Source organism: Plectrocnemia conspersa, unplaced genomic scaffold (assembly GCF_051122295.1).
Source record: "Plectrocnemia conspersa isolate PC_06_02 unplaced genomic scaffold, ASM5112229v1 ptg000006l, whole genome shotgun sequence".
In the NCBI taxonomy this organism is placed as follows: Eukaryota; Metazoa; Arthropoda; class Insecta; order Trichoptera; family Polycentropodidae; genus Plectrocnemia; species Plectrocnemia conspersa.
The window spans coordinates 22,253,743-22,273,960 of record NW_028277170.1 but is presented as its reverse complement, the minus strand read 5'-3'; the positions used below and the strand labels follow the sequence as shown (position 1 = coordinate 22,273,960).

Sequence of the window (20,218 nt, the reverse complement as noted above, 5' to 3'; positions counted from 1 at the left end):
ATATTGTATTTAAAATCCCTTATAAACTAAACAATATTTTCTTAAGTTGAAAAAATATTTTTACAAAGTTAAGTGTTTTACAATTTAAATCGATAAAATCGATTCTTAAACGCGCCAAAGCCAGGATTTCCTTAAGTGGCAAAGTAACTTTAATGTGACAAGCGTACGCCGCGACAGAGAAGTGAAATTATTTACATATATTAATAAATGCAATTAAAACAGTGAAATATGTTATAATCGCAGTGCATTTTTCTTACACAGTACTAATTGAAGATTAAAATTATAGACTATATAAACAAAACCTTAAATTACAACTAAGTGTTTGATTATATGGATAATATATCACGGTTATTTTATCAAAAATACTATCGACTTTCTAGGATAAAATATTAGAAAACTAACAGCAGTGATTTGGCAATTAAAGATATACATACCAACTATATTACAATGGTATGGATTAGATTAATAGTAAAAATGAAATCTGACATTCGTCATTAACAAAAATTTACATTTTACTTACTATATAGTATCGTTTATATATAATAATTGTGTTCCGTCTATTCTGTATATGGCCATTACAAATCTTGTTATGGCCAAACAGCGGGCTACCGCGACTGTCACCGGAGTTCGCGAACGTCGTCTCCTGCCTCGAGCGTCTCTCCGTCGTCGGCCGAAACAAATTGTTTATTGGATTGTCATATCAAAAGAGCAGGTGAATAATTTCAAACATTTAAATTATTTTGTATATAATAAATAGATAGTAATTATAAATATATGAATCCTTAAAATCACCATGTCAATAGCTAAGAAAGCAAGATTATACAATGAATAATGGCTTTTCAAGTATGGAGTTACTGAAACAGGCAATAAAAGCACCTGTGTCATATGCAAAGAAAGTATTACTGTTCATAGTTACAATGTAAAGCGACATTTGATGCATAAAAATCTCATTTCATTGAAAGAAGCAAAAAAAAAGAACATTTTTCACAACAATTAAAGCAATATAAATCCCAAACAAGTGCTTTTAAATCTTTTTTGGTGCCTAAAAACAACACATGTGCTAGCTTTCAAGTGTCGCATTGTATTGCACGAGATAGAAAAAATCTTTCTGAAGGAGAGTTTTTTAAAACAGGGTTATTGGAATGTAGCGAATCTTTATTTGCTGATTTTGATGAAAAGGATCGCATTATTAAAAGAATAAAATAATTACAAGCCAGTCAAAACACAGTTAGAGATCGTATATTAGCTTTGGAAGAAGATTTTGACTCAATTAATTTGTGATTTAAACAGCGCCGAAATGTACTCGATTTCTTTGGATGATAGTACAGATATAACAGGTCAAACACATCTTGCCGTTATTATTAGATTTAAATCTGGAAATTTTATAAAGGAAAAATTGATCAAATTGATGAATTTGACAGGAAGAACTACCGGTGCTGAAATTATGAACATGACTGAAATGAAGATTGATTTAAAGAAGATTGTTTCTGTTACGACTGATGGTGCCCCAAGCATGATTGGAAAAAACATAAGATTTATAAACCTACTGAAGCCAAAAATTGAACATCCTTTAATTGAATTTCATTGAATCATCCATTAGGAAGTACTATGTACAAAAAAAGGGTTAAAATCATTTGATAATGTGATATCAATTGTAACAAGTGTTGTAAATTATATATCTGCACACGCTTTAAATAAGCGAGAATTTTCAAAATTATTAGAAGAGGTAGATTTTCAATATTCAAGACTTCTAATGTACAATAAAGTTCGATGGCTTAGTTATGGACAAGTTTTAAATCGCTTTATTAATTTGCTCGATGAAATAAAAATCTTTTTACATAAACAAGAAAAAATATATCCAGAATTGAAATGAGTAATAGTTAAATAACTTAATGTTCTTGTGTGATCTTACACAACATTTTAATGAAATAAATAAGAAACTTCAAGGACGTGGTCAAATTGCATTAACAATGTATGAAAATATAAAATCGTTTATGATAAAAATCGATATATTCATTAATGATTTAAATTTGTAAATAATGAAATATTTTCCACGTTAAAAAAAATATTTTGAAACTTGTTAATTTAGAAACCAATGATAAAGCTATTAAACAGTATTTATCGTGTTTAGAAGAAATAAAGACAGGTTTTTCAGAAAGGTTTAATCAATTTAAACAACTATTAGATTTGTTATATCCCCACACATAATTGAATATAAATCTTTAGAGTTGAGTTTCTTTTATTGGCTCAATATCGATAATTTAGAAACGGAATTAGTAGAGCTCCAAAACAGTTTTATATGGAGAAATAAATTTAAAGAATTAAACGTCGAATTAGAGAAAAAAAGCACATGAAATTGAGAATAAATCAATAGAGGAAAAAGTAGAAAATATAATATTATAAGAATGGAACTCTTTACCGAGCTCATTTGAAGGAATGAAAAGGTTAGCTACTGCCCTTTTAACTATGTTCGGATCAACGTATGCATGCAAGCAGTAATTTTCATCAATGAATTTTATTAAATCAGGACTACGAAATCGACTTAGTAAAAAAATGACCGCTGCATGCGTAAGATTAAAAACCACTAACTATGCACCTCGTATAGAAAAATTGTCGTCAAATAAACAACAACAACAGATTTCTCATTAAATGATTTATTCTTCCTTTCTCTCTTTTATTTATAAAGAGTTCATTGACATTTTGCTTGTAAATTTTAATGTATGTAAGCCTTTATTTATTATTGTTTTAATTACTCAACCTATGTGACCCGCCACATGGATTTAATAAAAAGAATATCTAATTTGACCCACTTGGGAAAAAGTAACTTCCATTCATTTTTTTCTTTGGTTGTTTAAATTTTATTTATAGATTATATTAGTAGTTACAATGTATTCAATGTTTAACTCTTGATAAAATTCTTAATGTTCTTAATTATTTTTCAGAAGCAATGATAGAACAATTTAATGATCTATATGGCGACAACGTAGAATATACATCCCTAGTTGAAGTCACTGTCAACATGTGTTGACACTCGCAATATATCAGCACACATTACACGTTTATAAGCTGGCCACTGGCTGATATATTGCGAGTTGTCGCTCGGAACAACGATCAAGGTGAGATTTTTTTAATGCAATAATGGTCTTAATTGCTTTTGTTTATATACCTTGGTGTATACAACAACTCACTTACTGCCCTAAATATTACTATATGGCACAAGAAACGTAAAAATAAAAAATTCAAATGACCATAACTGACGTTTTAGGACAATTATAAAATTAATTGAAAATTCGAATATTTGCATCTTCGCCAGATTATTATGTCATATCATTATCAGTAATATTTGGGAATGTTAATTTTTTTCAGAAGCCATGAGCGAGCAATATGATGACGTTGCACAGAAATGGAACCAAACTTCTTCAGCTAAATAACCGCCTGCATCACAATCATTCCCGGGATTGAGCCCATCAACCTTACGGCGCAGTTCAGGGCCGCCGTGTTCCACCTTAAACAAGAGAGATGCCAAGATTGACGGTCGGAAATTGTCTCCCCCCAGGCAGAGAGCCCGCCGCGACGTTAGCCGTAATCAAGCGACTCGGGAGAGCGCTGGTGCTTGATACTTGACAGGAAAGATGGAGGCTCGGCGTAACCGACAGGCTGACATATAAATTTTTTCCGCGCATAACCGAGCGGCTAGAGAAATTTTGACTAAAAATGGACTTCGGTATGATGCAGCTCCTGACCGGAGAAGAATCGTTCTCAAGTGTTAGGGTCGCTAATGAGACAAATTTGGCTTACACACGACCTGTGGAAGCGAGTGGGAGCACATGAGAAAAAATCACTTTTATGTAATTTTTGTTAACATTTTAAGAATAATACAGCAACATTCAGGACGTCCATCACCACCGTCACTATTACATTTTATAGAAACTATACCACACAAGGCAAATAAAGACGGGCTTTTATTTTTTTACAAAAAACACTCGGCAGTGTAAAATATGTTGCTCACAGAAGAGTGGAAACAGCAAAAGGAGACAAGATACTTTTGTACGAATTGTAATGTAGTGTTATTTGTGTATTGAATGTTTCAAAATACCATACGAAAAAAAATTATTGAATAAATTCCATATAAATAAGCATTGCATTATTATTACTAACTATTTTCTAAATAAATCTGCTAATTTTTCTACACCCTTCCTCACCAAAATCCATCTATTAACTGGTTAAAAAAAACATACTTTGAAAACATACAAATTATCAATAAGACTTTTCTACGTATGCATCGCATATATGAAAAATAAAATGGACAAATAGTCGTTCGAAATTAAACATTAGTATTGAGAAAGCAGAACCAGACGGAGGTATAGGAGGTTACCAACATTGCTATATGTATATTCACAAAAAGCGGAATAGGGGTGCTTATTATATTCGTCACCTGGCAACTGAAACGAGATGTTGATCAGAAATAGATTGACTTAAAATCGATACAAGTAAAGCTTGTCAAAAATAATACAAACCTTGTAAAACGGGTTTTTACTCAAATGGAATGAAAACCATTTTCGCTGGGGTACGGGTGACGCGTCAGAATTAAATGTGCAGAGATATACACCATTTTTGTGCCTATTCCTAATTCCGTCATATTGGAGGTTTAATCGTTGATTCGTCTTTGCTGAATTTTCCAGCTCATTTATTTTTTTAATTTGTTTATACACTAAATAAATGTAATCAAAACATAAAAAGTACTTTCAAAATATATTTTATTTCTTAATGCAAAATTGTATTTCTTTATTCCATTGAGGAAACCCGCTACATTTTTACTTTTGCATATTGTCCTAGGAATATTATTATCAAAATTCACACCTCCGTACATTATTCCTCTGACCGTATTTACTTTCTTATATCTAACTATCCTTAAGTTGTCTCGATTTCTAGTATTAAATCTATGTACATCTTTATTTATTATTAAAATACTCTGATAACATATTAGTTTCTAACTTATAAATACTAAAATATTTCAGTATTTATTGAATATCTAACCATTTCAATCTATTAATGATACTTCTATAACTAGTAAAACTATTTTTATTTAAAACTACTCTCATTGCCTTAGGCCGGTTTCACACGTGCCGGATGGATTCACCCGGCACCGGGCCGGCGCCGTTTACAAAGCTTTCACACGTGGCCGGTCTCTGGCCGGTTTCTGGCCGGTTTCTTCCCAACCCGACCTATACCCCGTCAACTGGTGCCAGTAATTTAGGATTAACGGCTTCACATAAGTCCTTCCACACATTTCGCGTTATTTTTTTATTTTTGTATGTATTCTACTAAGATAATTAAAAAAGATTACATTAATATAATTAAAATTTCGAGGTCTATTTCTTCCGCTATTGCCTAAACACGAGGAATATATTTAATAATTTTATTACAAGATACCACAATCACTGTCAACGGCCCGGTTCATGTTTGAGTTTTACCCCCACCACACTCAACTCGGTACCCGGCGCCGGACAGTTTAGTGAGCGCGGCCGGCGACAACCCGGCAGTCAGCGTCGGGCCGGCGCCGGGTAGATTTGTCCGGCACGTCTGAAATGATAGGTACTGGCCCATACAACACCATCCCCACTACACGGCGCCGGCCCGATGCCGGGCAAATCCACCCGACACGTGTGAAACCAGCCTTATTTTGTAATGTTTGCAACATCATTGTTTTTAATTTATTAATTATATATAATATTGTTGCACAATAATTAAAGTGGAGCAATTTTTGTTATAAACACTTTTCACAAATTTCTCATCCTAGATAATATACCTATTTTTTTACATTTTTTTTTAATATCTAATTAAAATATTACTTGAAATTTAGTTTCTTTACTTACCATTACTCCTAAATATGTTATATTATCAACTATTTCTATAATAAAGTTATATATAACTATTTTTATATTAACTACACGCACCCAAATAGCACGCCCCCAATTTACCGTGTTATTGGGGGGTCTACTGTACTCGTAATAATGGACAAAGACGTACGTATAACTTTTATTCTGGTAATAAAATTACGCATCTGAGTAGGAAGTGCGTTTGTGTGCGTGCATAAATAATGACAAAAAAGCATAGCGTGGTCTCGTTCTACACTCGGTTAAAAATATTTCGGTCTCTCAACAGTTAAGAAATAAATTGTAATAAAAAAGTATTTTTATTATATGCTTATGTTTATTTTATATGTTTGCTTTGCTTATATTTGTTTGGTGTATAAACAATTTGCTTTATCGAAATAAATAATTACTCTTTCAATTTTAATATTCTCTAGTATACTAAAAATTAGTTCTGTCAGAGCTTCGACACTGGCAACACTAGGTGTGTCAGTTTATCGGGCGAGTCGCGTTTCAAGTGAAATCGATTTTTTGCTCCTCGACCATGACTACCGTCGGAGAGAATCTGACTTTAGCTCGAGGTACTGATCAGACTCTTGACTCCTCGCCTTCATCATATCTGACGTTTCTAATCGCTTACAGACATCAAGCGCTCTATAGAGCTGCTGGAAAAGCTGCAGCAAAGCGGAGAAGTACCAGCAACTAAGCTTGCAGCACTTCAGAAAGTGCTTCAGAGCGACTTCCTCAATGCGGTTCGAGAAGTGTACGAGCACGTATATGAGACCGTCGATATACAAGGTGGAACTCCATTCGTCCATTTTTTAATCCCTACGTTACTAGGAAATAAAACTGCACGAAAAAGATTTAAAAATAATTATTAGAAGTCCAACGGCATTACATATTCATATTATTGGCTTTTTATCATTGACACGGGATGAATGACAAACAAAACTTAATCTTTAAACGCAAAATTGAACATGTGATTTTCTATCATATTGTCTATGCTTGCTTTGACTTTTTTATTATGGGGAAACTGTTATATTACGATTCTCAATCTGCAAGTTTTAACAAATATATTTGTTAGAAACTACAGAGATACAGGTAAAAATAATAACATTAAAAATCAAAAATTCAGACAGCTTAACGCCTGTGGACTCATGTACGAGTCTTGAAAGAACATTGCTTAGTGGCCGTGGACTCAAGCTTGAGTCCTGCGTCATGTGTCTTCTTATATTAAAATTATACTGGGATCCTATCAAGTTTGTCTGTTCATGATAATGAGAGATGATAGTATATTATTTCTACATAATATCAAATAAAAAATAAATTATATTTTACTTCATATTTTTGTAAAAAGAGTCGTCTTATCTCATTGCGACGCAATGCAATGAGACGTCGCCTTTTTTGGGGGATGTGATTTTTTTTATGAAATGTATGAACCATAATTCATATAAAAATAATATATTATGTTACACTTCTTGAACAGAAATAAATTTCAGGGTCAAGCTAGGTAAACATAAAACCAATCCAACCAAAAGAAATCGAAACATCCCGGTTGATAGTACATCAATTAACAAAGTTTTTAAACCTAAAATTCTGTATGTTATTGCAAAATTAAAAAGTAAAATCGTTTCGGTATATGTAGATAAATTAGATAACACAGTAATCAAAGAACTTCCAAAAAATATCATCCATTACCGAGTGATTTCTTCACCATTTGGAAAACCGCAATGATTCACAGATTAAGAAAGCAGGGGATAAAAGCTACAATTCGGATAAATTATCACCGTATTAGTTTATTGTAAATAATTGAAAAAATAATAATATTATTGCCCTTAAATCTCTGAAGAATAAATTCATGAATGAATAAATATGTATTTTTCATTCCTAATAATTTGTATAAATTGAAAATGGTTGCAATGGATACAAACCAGTTATTTATAATTTAATAAAATGCATGTTTAAATGCTTCTATAAATTTTTGTATAAACGATTTATACAAAAAAATCCGCTTATATTATAATATAATTTGCACTCACCAAATTTTTCGGCGTCCTTTTTCTGCTTACAACTATCACAGACACATTTATTTTCACCATTACACTTATAAACCACAATTTATTTTTATTATTTACACTTTTTTTATCTATTTCAATATTTTTTGATTATTATAAAAACAAACGGCGTCCTTTTTCTGCTTACAACTATCACAAACACATATTTTCATCATTACACTTATAAGCTACACTATATCATTATTTATATTTATTTTTATTAGTATAAAAACACTCGTCAATATGAAGAGGAATTTCACAACTTCTGCACATGTATGCTGTATCTTTCCTTATTCCATGTGCAGAACAAACACGACATTTTCTTCTCACATACTTCTCCCCACTTTTTAATTTTATTGGCTGATGGTTTTTCGGCTTATCTGAAAGCCTTTCTGGTGGATCGACAGTACGAGCACGACAAGATGCGGTAGAAACTAGTGCTGTCTTCAGAATCGATAAATTGCACTGAGTTCTACACCCAACCTTCAGCCTTACTCAAAAGAAAATCTTTGAATTTAATTTTGCTGTTACAAGTAAACAATGCACATTAAAATAAATAAAAACAACCGGTTTTTTTTATTCCATTGTTTTTCAAAATATTTGGTAACTAGGTAACGATCAACTTTCATGTATTCATTACAGTCGATTATATATTGTAAGGCCGGTCGTTCTGTTTTTTCCCCGTAACTATCAGCTGGCTGTTGTGAAAAGTAAATATTCTGAAATCTCTTTTCTTATTTGTTTTCCAAATTTGGATAAACGTTTCACCTTTCCTGGCTTGTTTCATCTGGAGGGGCCTAAATTTAATATTTTTAAGGAATTCTAGCAGACCCCTATTTTTCCGGATGTTCCACAAAGTCATGTTTCCCGTAAAAATTAATATTTTGCAAGTAAAACGCTATTATAAAAATTGTCAGTGTTGTTGCGTAGCTTATGTTTTTCTACTATTTTTTTGTTAATATTACGGGGTGAATTTCCCTTCGTTCATTTGTATTTAGATTGGGTGTGGTTTTCCTAGCTGCTGTTCGAATTGCTTTTGTTAAGTGTTCGACTGCCTGTTCTACTTCATCGTTGCTTTTTAAGAAAATGTTCAATTCGATAATTTGGTCAACATTTTCTCTGATCAAATACTAATCAGTTTTATGTTTATATAAGATCGGAGTTCGTTGTCTATGAATTAAATTTTTTTGAAATATTACTAGTATCGTCGAATGATTTGATGATATCTCGAAATATGATTCAGCTAAAATTAACGCTAACACCTATCATGTCCAAAATACCTGTTAATAAAAATTTTATGTCGTCATATTTATACTTCTAAACTTTTTTGGCATTGTAAATGAAGATGAATATAATTGTAGTTAATGATTGATTTATTTTTATATAATTAAATGACATTTGGTATAGTTATGAAAAACACCATCGGAGCGCTACTATCTGCTTTGCTCAATACACAATATAAGCAAAACAATTCCTGCAGATAATTTGCCTAATTCATGAATTAGGCAATCTTTTGCCCATTTCACGCAATGAGCGATTTCACCGATTCGGTATAACATATACAAATAATTGGAGCTTCTCAATGATTTATAAATTGATGTTCTGCTACCAAAAATGTTCAAATATTTTTTTAAAACAACATAATAATAGTTGCTTGTTAATCTTCAGGCTCGGCAGATATACGTGCGTCGGCTACAGCTAAAGCGACAGTGGCGGCCTTTGCCGCTTCCGAGGGACATGCTCATCCTAGAGTCGTCGAGCTTCCAAAAACCGAAGAAGGATTAGGATTCAACGTGATGGGAGGAAAAGAGCAAAACTCTCCCATTTACATAAGTCGTATCATACCAGGAGGAGTCGCCGACAGACACGGCGGACTAAAAAGAGGCGATCAGCTGCTGTCCGTCAACGGCGTCGTAAGTATCTTCGCTGTTTCAAAATTGACATTTTCATTGACATCGCTGACTATACGTATACTCCTGTCTTACTATTTTTCAGTCAGTCGAAGGAGAAAACCACGAGAAGGCCGTCGAACTGCTGAAGCAAGCAGTCGGATCGGTCAAATTGGTCGTCCGCTATACGCCCAAAGTCCTCGAAGAGATGGAAATGAGGTTTGATAAGCAGCGAGCGGCGCGACGGCGCCAAAACTACCAATAAACAATATGAAGACATTCTGTGTCCATGCTCTGCGCTTTGCGTGCGATGAGAATATTTCAAAGGATCACATTTGTTAATCGACGGTCGGCATCTAATTTGTTATGTATCAGGTCGGCCCATAAATTCCTAAACTCTCGTTAAATAATGTCTATAGAGCGTTTTATTTTGGAATTGGCTTACATACTTTATTTATGTGCAATTTATGAATCTAATCTTTTGATAACCGCTTCATAAAGAATAGTTTTTAACATTATTCATCAATGGTTAAACGCCGATAAAAATATTTTTTTTTTAATTTGAATCAGTTCATCAGTGACAACAGATGGCCTTCCACTCATTACTTTATTATAAATTAACCTCTTCCTGGTTTAAATTCACATCTCAATTTATTGGCGATTAATATCAGCAGTTATTTCTCCTTTCACACAAAAGAAATGGATCACTGAAACACCCTCACAATAAAGCCTTTTTACTACTATGTGTCACGCAAACCCTAACGGATACAGCAGTGTTTTTTCTTTTTGAATATTCTCTAATTTCACAACATTTACTATGACTAATTCCTTTTAGATGGATAGTACTAATTTATAAAAGTAAAAGAGGTAGTATTTAGAATAGTTAATAAATATATTTATATTATATTTATTGGCTATAAACAGACACCTATTTTTCTTAATTTATGGACCGACATAATATATTAAATGTGTAAAACGTTATTAAGCAATCGGTTTCTAATTGTTATTTTAATGGCTAGTCGCAATAACTTCGTAAGTCGCATGTTATTGTAGATATGCGAAATTTAGATCATGAACATCTCAAGTACAGATATGTATTTGAGATGTTAATGGTCTAAGTTTGCTGAAAATAAATTTTATCTTCAGATCTATTAAGACTTAAAAGATAGTATGTTTATTATAGCTTATCGATGTAATGGATACTATGCCAAAAATTGCAATAAAATTATTACGTGTTTTTGTATAGATAAATGATAAATTGAATACAAAAGATTAATCTCAAATATGTCATCATCGTTAAAAAAATATTATCATTCACAGAATCGTTTTATAACTTAACTTAAAAACGTTAGAATTTAGAGCCTAATTTTATAATAGTCTGTAATAATCATTTTAGTACTAGTTATTGTGGCTGGCCTTATTTTTTATATATGTATGTATATGAATTTAATCTTGAATGCGGGAAAAAAATATTATTTCTGTTTATGTAATATGAATTATTTTTAATTGGCGTAAAATATTTTTATTTCCTGATTTTTTGTTATAAATATTATAAAAATAAGATGAACATTTTAGCAACTTCTCTTCAGAGCTTTGCATTTTTGTGTGTTCTTTTATATGTACGTATATTTAAAAATATATTATAATTAATTTTAAAAAGGGTAATTATTAGAGTTTTATGTAACTTGTGAGATTTAACGTTATATTATTGTTAAATTTAATATATATATATAATATATGCATATTTAATGTATGAATTAAATATTAAATTAGTGCACATTTTCCCCGATTTTTTCATCAAATACCTACCTACCTTTTGCATCCTGCCACATATTTTTGCTTTGCGATTAAGTAAATAAACAAGTTGTCCAAAATATCAGCAAAATAAAATATAAAATGAATTTTCTGTTTAAAAAATATTGTCACCTAATTAGTAAATATATAACTAAAATAAAAACATACAAAACAACAACAAAATGTGTTTAATTTTTATGATTTAATACCCGCATTTGTAAAGTTTATAAATATAATATATTGTCAGTGATACTGCGTAACCGCTGATCTACTACTGCAAAAGTAGCGAATTTGAGATTTCGCGCCAGCGCGCTCTGTGACACCATTGGCTTGATTTCGCAAAGTTATATTTTTAAATTGACCAATAGGAAGTCTGTATTTGCTTTGGTGATGACTTGCTTGCTAGCAATACCGCGGTCGGTGGCTACCCAACGAAGAAGCTATTGGAAGCTCATCATGTTATGTAATTATCTATCCAGTTGGAGGATATTGACTGTTCCGGAAAGAATAATGGATCAAGAAGGGATTTCACAAAGGATAATAAAATGGAAGGCAGAAGTGGACACGTGGAAAAGGCAAGGTAATAAAAAAGAATGATAGGTAAAGAGTACTTAGGTTTCAGGAAGGTCGGTGACAAATACGTACAAGATATTTCAAAACATACATTCATACATAAGAAGGGTAACAAATCTGTAGAGAATTATAGTCTGATTTTTGTAGATTGTGGCAAGTTGCGCCGTCTTATTAGAACGTGTCTTCCGCCTCAATATCTTTGATTTCATGCAAAAATAATCAGTTATCATGCGCCTATAGCGCCCACCGTTGATTGTTACAGTCAGACCTTCGTCGTTTTCAAAAAAGTAAGGCCCAATGATGCCGCCTGACCACAATGCACACCAAACAGTCGTTTTTTGTGCGTATAATTGCATCACATGAAGATTTTCCTCGCCCCATATGCGGCAATTTTGCTTAATAACATATTTAGAAAAGTGGAAATGTACCTCATCAGAGAAGATTTAATTTGAAAAATCAGCATCAACTTCCTGCTGCTCTAACATCCAACGCTTCGCTGTTCATGATCTCTAGGCTTCAGTTTTTGTGTTATCTGAATTTTATACGGGTGTAGGTGTAAGTCCAGATGCTAAAGAGAGCCATAAAAAAGCTACGAACGCCGACCAATTGACAATTCCGGGTCTTCGGCCACAATTTCGCTTACAGCAAGGCCGGCCTAAGAGGCAGGCAGTACAGGCGATCGCCTGGGGCGCCGTGATACTAAATAAATGCGCAATATTCACTTGAAATTATCAAACAATATTGTTAAGGAATATAATCCGATATTATTTGCCACATTGATGCGCTGACCTAAGTGATTCGCTGTAAAGCAATAAAAACATGCATATATTATTTATATTTGATGCGAATTCAAGAGGGTGGGAGCAGGAAGCGGAGATGTTGAAAGATTAACAGTATGGAGAAGAGAACACCGATGGTGATCACGATTTTCAATTTTGTATAAATCGAGCATCGTCAACCGTTCGCCGGTTAGGTTAGATTCACTATCCCATTTTTAAACTTCATATAAACCGAACATTCACCGGTTACAATCATATTTTTCTTCCAACTTCCTTCCTGGAGTCTTCCAACTCTGATGAAGGTGGAGACACTCTTCTTGGAAGATGTTGTAGAGCTTCCGATTGTTTTGTATACGCTACTCGTTGCTCTCGTATATAACGCCATATATCCTGCGGAGCACTTTCCTCTCGAATATGTCAAGCAACCTTTCGTCGGCCCTGGTAAGTGTCCAGCTCTTCGTCGTACAAAAATATTGCTCCAGCAATATTTTTGTACGATGAGATAGTGTCCGCGATTAGATTTGTTTTATTAGGCTGAAATAGTATTTATTTGCTGACTTGATCTCCTTGCTGACATCGCTTGTAGCTGTTAACAGGGTTCCGAGGTATATGAAGTCACGGACACACTCAAAAGAGATAATAAGGAAACTGGCTCCTCAAACTACGCATAACTGACATGTATTTTGTTTTTGTTTCATTGATCTTCAACCCCATTTCAATGGCGTTAAAGGCTTCTATTAATGCCTGTTTTGATAACCCCACTATATCTATGTCATAAGTGGAGACGAAGATTTGTATCATCTATTATACACACTACCGATTATATCCAGTTTTTCTAGGGCAATGTTGAACCGATTGCACGCAAAGGTTTTGATAAATTATTTTGTACTCTCACTTGGCATTTGACTCTCATTGTAGGTTTCACCAGGGAGATTAGTTTTACTTACTACTATTTAGATGGATTAGAAATGGGAGCATCGCTGTGTATAGACTTACAAAGAGACTTGAATAATAAAACTGAATTTGACAAAAAATACTTGTTTCTGTGTTAGGCTGGAAACTTTTCTTATGTAATATAGCTTTATATGTATTAAAAGTAATAATGAAGAATATTTGAGGAAGTTACATACAGATTTCATGACATTTTTTTACTATTTTTTCCGTACAAAATTCTTCCTAATTTTTGCGGCTTTTGCCAGACGGATTTACTTTAAAAGTTATTTTATCTTTGAGGAACTTTAGGGAATACTATAGATGACTCGCTGTATAATTATGTAAAAATAAAACAAATAATATCAATTAATGTGTCGTATTTATTTATAATGAATGATTACATTGTTACAACATATGACAAACAGAGATGCTTTCTTTAAAATTATTTAATCTACAAACATCCATTACACCTTGTCATATCAAACAACAATCGTATCATTTTTAACTTCTTTTCATTTTTAAAACAATTTTTTTATGCACAATGGCAAATATTTCATAATTTCTTAAACGCTCTATAGAAATTGTTACATATATATCTTTATATGTTGATATCGAAGCAAAGTATGTGTAACTACGCCTTTTGGCCTTTTTTATGTACATTTCGTATGAAAGGCGCCATTCACAATATTATTAAATAAAAAAAGCATTTAGAACAAACAAAATTTAAAAAATTCATGAGGTATTTCATTGCGTTAATAAAAAAAAATAAAAATAGGGAGATAGTGTGAGTATAATTAAGATGTAATAGTGCAATTGAACCGAATTAGACACCTTGACTGCTTTAGAAATCATTTGATAATAGAACAAAAATCAATATTTATAGTATTACCGCTGGTAACACTGATTAACATTATATATAATATATCATTAACTCTTATACGATTATCACATTTTTTTACAATTTTACAAAGCAGCAAAAATATATTTATTTAAAAAAAATATATATATACACATATATGTATATATAAGAAAATTATAGCATAAAAGTAATTGTTAATATTTTGGATTTTCTGTATATGTTTGTATAAATATATAATTTATAATAATTATGTATGTACATTTTGAACTCTTGATTAACTTTTTTTCGACCAGCGAATCAAATATTTAGAAAATATATCTATTAGGATTTATAAATGGTTAATCGAAAATATGATTTGTTTGTGAATAAATATATTTATATACATACAACATAACTCGATCTGAGTATTTTTACCAATATTGAGATTTGTTGCATTTAAAAATAGAGAATTATATGCTTATATTTACTGCACTTAAAAAAACAATTTTTAATTTGTCCTAAATTTTTATGAGTTTTTGAAATACATTTTGGACATTGCTCAGTGAGTAAAAGGAGCATGGTTTGTTTTTATGTAATGTAGGCGTTTGACGCTATTCCAAAAATTTACTGTTGTTTTATTCAAGTGCTATGTTTGTCCAAAAGGCACTATTCACATGTTAGACATAAACAATGTTCGACGAGCTATGCGGATATTATTAATGTAAAACTAAAGCTGTCAACGGCGATCGTTCGGTTCATCGGCGATTTCTTTAAAATATTTAAACGCACTAAACTCAAACAATGCTTCAAATAAACATATTTTTAACACTAATAATCACGTTAACATTAATGAACACCAATATAAGAATAGTTGACGATCACACTGCCAATCGATAATTTTGAAAAACGGCGGACAACAATTGCAAAAAATATTAAAAATACCTAAAATAATAATACGTATTCATATAATATAACATATATGTATATATAAACATAATAAAACCCAGATAAATAGATATTTACAATACATATATATACACATATATGTATAAATATATATTTAAAAATATGCATACGTATGCATATATTTAATGTATAATGAAAACTTCCGTGCAAAAATATTGAATTATGTGATATTTTAAAGAAAATACAATTGCATCACCATATGTTCGATTAGTATTTAATAATATTTACAACAACAATCACAACTTTTTTGTAACACCAGTACAATTGCAATCTGTCACTTTAGAAATCCATAAATATATTTTAAAACTTGTTAAGCTTTTAAAAAAATACATGTAGTGAATCTTTATATATATATATATACATATCTATATATTTATATATATATATACATATCTATATATTTATATAAATACACATATATAGATATATATTATTCGGTAATTACAATTGTACTGTAAAATCGTTCATACACAAATATACGTAGTTTTTTTTAATATTTAATATACTGGGTTTACCATTCATTAGCTTAATACTTAATTTATCATATTTTATCCGTATTCGTTAACGTTTAATAAACGCACACGCCTAGTACATATATGTATATGTATGTATATATTTACAACAATTAAAAATACATTTTAAACCACAAAACCTCTGCTTACTATGCGTTCTTATTTTATTTACTTTAAATATATAATACAATTAATTAAGAGCCTATCATAATAACAATATCTAAAAAAGTAACTTGTACATTAACCGTTAAAATAAAAAAAAATACTTATAATATATATTAATATATATATTACACGCAAATTTTATAGGTATAAAAATTATAAATAAATAAGTATGAAAATCTCTGATTTTTAAAATTCTGTGTAAATTTGCTTTTTATTTTGGAATGTTAACATATCAGGGGCGAAGGAGGTTCTTAAACATTCGCCTCCGATCGCGTCGTAATTGTGTATAAATATATCAAGCAATGTGTTATTGTTACATACATATATATTGAAAATAAAAATAAAAAAGCAGCGCATATGTTAAACATCTCTTCATTGAGTGTGCTAAAAAAATAAAAGTATCTACCACGATGTTATTTATGCCCTTATATCCCGTTTGGAATGTTCCATCGATTCTTAAGATACTTAAAACTTAAAATAATAACTTGTGAAATGTGCTCGATTTTTTAGATGCAATTAAACTGATGAAATTATCCTAATCTATGTACACATATATAATACAATTATTTATATAATACTAAAAACAGAACTTAACTAACTATACATAATTATGCAATACATGAAATTATTTACAATACGCTAATAATAAAGTAAAGAAAAACAACAATACGAACAAAGATATTGCGGTGTGTATGTGTTTGTGTATGTCAGTGTATGTGTGTATTTGTGTTTGTTTCTATCATTGTATTAGTAATATAATAATTATACACTTACTTATTATTTATAAAACTCTATTTTTAATTTTAATATACATCAATACATAAATAGAATGTAATTTAAATTTGAATTACCTATACATTTTAATTCATATTTTTTTATATAATTTATAACTTCTAGGAATACCACTATGTTCGGAGATGTATTATGAGTGTTGCGTTATCATTTTTTAAAAATATAGATATTTAATATAATATATATTTTTCGTTCCAATAAAATTTAAAACACCAAATTTAAACTTTAACATCCAACTTTAACATTATAAACTCTAGTGACACAACATGCCTGCTTTCAACCCTTTCATTGCTACGGACATTAAAAAAAATCATAAAATTGGGTCTAATAGGAGAACCTTTTAAAAATTTAAGCATATTCCTTCAAATCGGGAGTATCTAATCGCGATTAAGATTACAAAATTTCACAGAAACGATTCTAACCGCAATAGTTACTTTAAAATTCTAAGAGATGTATAATTTCACCATATTACACAGTTACAAATAAACTTAAAATAATAAAGTATAATACAAAATAAATACATATTAACTGAGCTCAATTCATTTTTCTGTGTGGTAGCACCGAACTAAATCCATAACAAAGAAAGGGTTAAATGAGTTTGTTTTAATAAAAATAAAATTAACATTTATTAGTTGATCACATAGTTTACTACTATCACGCATGAGTTTTCGTTTTTTGCAAGTTGAAAAAAAATATTTTTTACTCTTCCATCTAAAATATATGTTTTTTTTTAAATATATATATATATGTATATATAATACAATCTTTCAAGATTTGTACTGTTGGCTTTACATTGGTTTTTTTATTCATTTAAATGTTTTTAACTCGTTACATTAATTTCATGTGAATGTGCGCATGTGCATTAAAAAAATGTTTTATAAAATTGATCTAATAAAATTTATTTATGAATTTAAAAGTGTGCTATATGATTTGTTGTAACTCAACATAAATTTAAATAATAATAAAAAAAATCTGAGCATGGTCAGCAATTAGCAATATTTTGAAATTAAAAGACATGTACACACGCACATAAACCAAATCCAATTCGTACTTTCTAAGTACAGAGCGGCCGAAAGCCATCGTCTTCTGTCCCTATCCCCCCCCCCCCCCGTCTACGATTTTTGTACTCAAAAATATGAAGGCATCTCATTTAGGTACGTTTTTTCGTCAATCATTATCCTACGATCCATATAATAATAAAAATATGTTCTTTTTCTGTTTCCAAAAATAAAAATTATTATTTTTCATTATGCACATCGCATATAATAGTTATATAAAGAAAATGTCGTGTACAAACCTCGATCGAACCTTAGAGACATTAAAAAAATAGATGTACCTATAAATATATTTTCGATCACAAAAAAGCAAAGTAGGCTTGTGGGTGTGTTTATGAGTGACTATTATGAACAACACTTAACATATTTAATCTTAAAACATTGAACAATTTGACAACACATATTTTTTTTGGATAAAGCCAAATAACTGCCTAACAACAAATATGTTTATAATATGCAAACGTTCGTTAACGTCGGTGATTTTTCAACAACTCAGTATTCTTGAACTCTATTGTCGGTACAAGCGGTAATGGACGAACTACGGCGTTTTCTTCTCGTACTCCTTCAACCCTCGGCTGTTGACAATATAACGTTTGAAGCACCAGTTAGCGCCGCTGCGTATTCATAAGTGCAAATTCAATATCTAATCAGAGATCCATTTTAACAATAAGATAAAACAACGCTATTTTAAGTATACGCTCCACAAGCTGATCGTCGAGAGACCTGTGGACAAAATAAGAAATAGATAAACGTTTGTCATGTAACGTATTGATAATTTAACAAAATAATCGTAAATATATGCGACTTGTAATGAAATAATCTTTCCCAATTTGCACTCCAAATTTCAAGACGATTGACATTTGATTGACTTAAATGTCTTGCAATAGCTCAAACTGTTTCCAAAATTTATATTATTTTTTTGCAACAATCCAATACTTTTGATTATCGACCGCTATTGCAACACTGACATTTCTTCATTGTTTTGTAACTTTACCACAAACAAGATCGTTACAAAATAATACAAATCCTCATTTAATACTTTTTAAAAACTGATTTGATAAGAAAAAATAAATTCTATTATATGTTTTTCATCATCATAAAATTGACAAGTTCAATAAAACCTTAGAAATGCAATAAAATTTCCAAGTAAAAAATTGCAAATCGGCAGCAGTGTTTCGTATAGTACTTTAAAATGGCTGCCGCACTTGCAATATGCACTTGTGTAGAGCAAATGAAAGTACGGTCTCTCCCTCCATTATAAATTGAAAATGATTGAGGACTGCTTTTGGAACACATGCATAAGAGGAGCACTTTTACTAGCACGACTTTTGGTCCACTTTAAGCTCACGAGTGAAATATTACCATTTTTCTTGATATACTTATATTGAACTTTGTGTAAACTTCTGCACTGTCTTATTGTTGCTGTTTGTTCAATAAATTGCAAGATTAGGTTTAGAAATTAAATGAGTTTGTGTATCTTGTCCGATAACAGCACTAAGAGTAATCCGATGATAGAACTATCTAAAATATAAATAAATCGTAGAAAATATGTCAATCGTTGAATCAGGGATCATTTTGGATCAGCTAATAAAGATCTGAGACTAAACATAATCGTAATAATCTATAACAAGTTCGACTGTGCGACTCAGATAATCAAACGAAGTATAGTTTATATATGAGATAAACACTGTCGGACATTCGACAAAGAACATGGTAAGTAAAATATGATTTCATTCCTAATGTACCTAGTGACCCTCGGAGTGATTTAAGATAAGTTAGCAAACCAATAAACAATATGGATATTTGCATCAACAAACCTCCAGTTTATTTACGTTTAGCCTGTAGCATCTCCATCAGTAGCGTCTGAGACGGCGCCTGACCGGCGCAATGTTTGCTGCTCAAATATTCTTCCCCTCTGGTTGCGACCACGTGCAGCTTCCTCATCACCTCTTGCAGCTCTTTACATTTATTCTGTAATACAACAAACGTACGATT

At 31.1% G+C, this 20,218-nt stretch overlaps 2 protein-coding genes and 1 long non-coding RNA gene across 5 annotated transcripts in view; 2 read left to right on the top strand and 1 right to left on the bottom strand.

Moving 5' to 3' along the window:
* Positions 1 to 574: 574 nt before the first annotated feature.
* Positions 575 to 4,136, top strand: LOC148234531 (uncharacterized). Its single transcript, XR_015810106.1, has 3 exons — positions 575 to 712; positions 2,943 to 3,116; positions 3,367 to 4,136. It is a non-coding gene; the product is annotated as an uncharacterized LOC148234531 (long non-coding RNA).
* Positions 4,137 to 6,332: 2,196 nt separating this feature from the next.
* On the top strand, positions 6,333 to 11,793 carry veli (L27 and PDZ_signaling domain-containing protein veli). The gene is made up of 4 exons (XM_088188297.1): positions 6,333 to 6,454; positions 6,516 to 6,671; positions 9,596 to 9,840; positions 9,923 to 11,793. Exons 1-4 carry the CDS (start codon positions 6,418 to 6,420, stop codon positions 10,079 to 10,081), a joined length of 597 nt encoding a protein of 198 aa, XP_088044423.1. The 5' UTR covers positions 6,333 to 6,417; the 3' UTR covers positions 10,082 to 11,793.
* A 2,462-nt stretch (positions 11,794 to 14,255) lies between these two features.
* The window catches only part of ftz-f1 (ftz transcription factor 1), a 204,632-nt gene continuing 198,669 nt past the window's right edge, over positions 14,256 to 20,218 (bottom strand). For all 3 annotated transcript variants that reach the window (XM_088187490.1, XM_088187491.1, XM_088187489.1), the window contains 2 exons: positions 20,041 to 20,194; positions 14,256 to 18,946 (listed from right to left, as the gene is read on the bottom strand). In XM_088187490.1, coding sequence (XP_088043616.1) covers positions 20,048 to 20,194 — 147 coding nt within the window. In that variant the 3' untranslated portion in view covers positions 14,256 to 18,946; positions 20,041 to 20,047. The remainder of the gene's footprint in view (positions 18,947 to 20,040; positions 20,195 to 20,218) is intronic.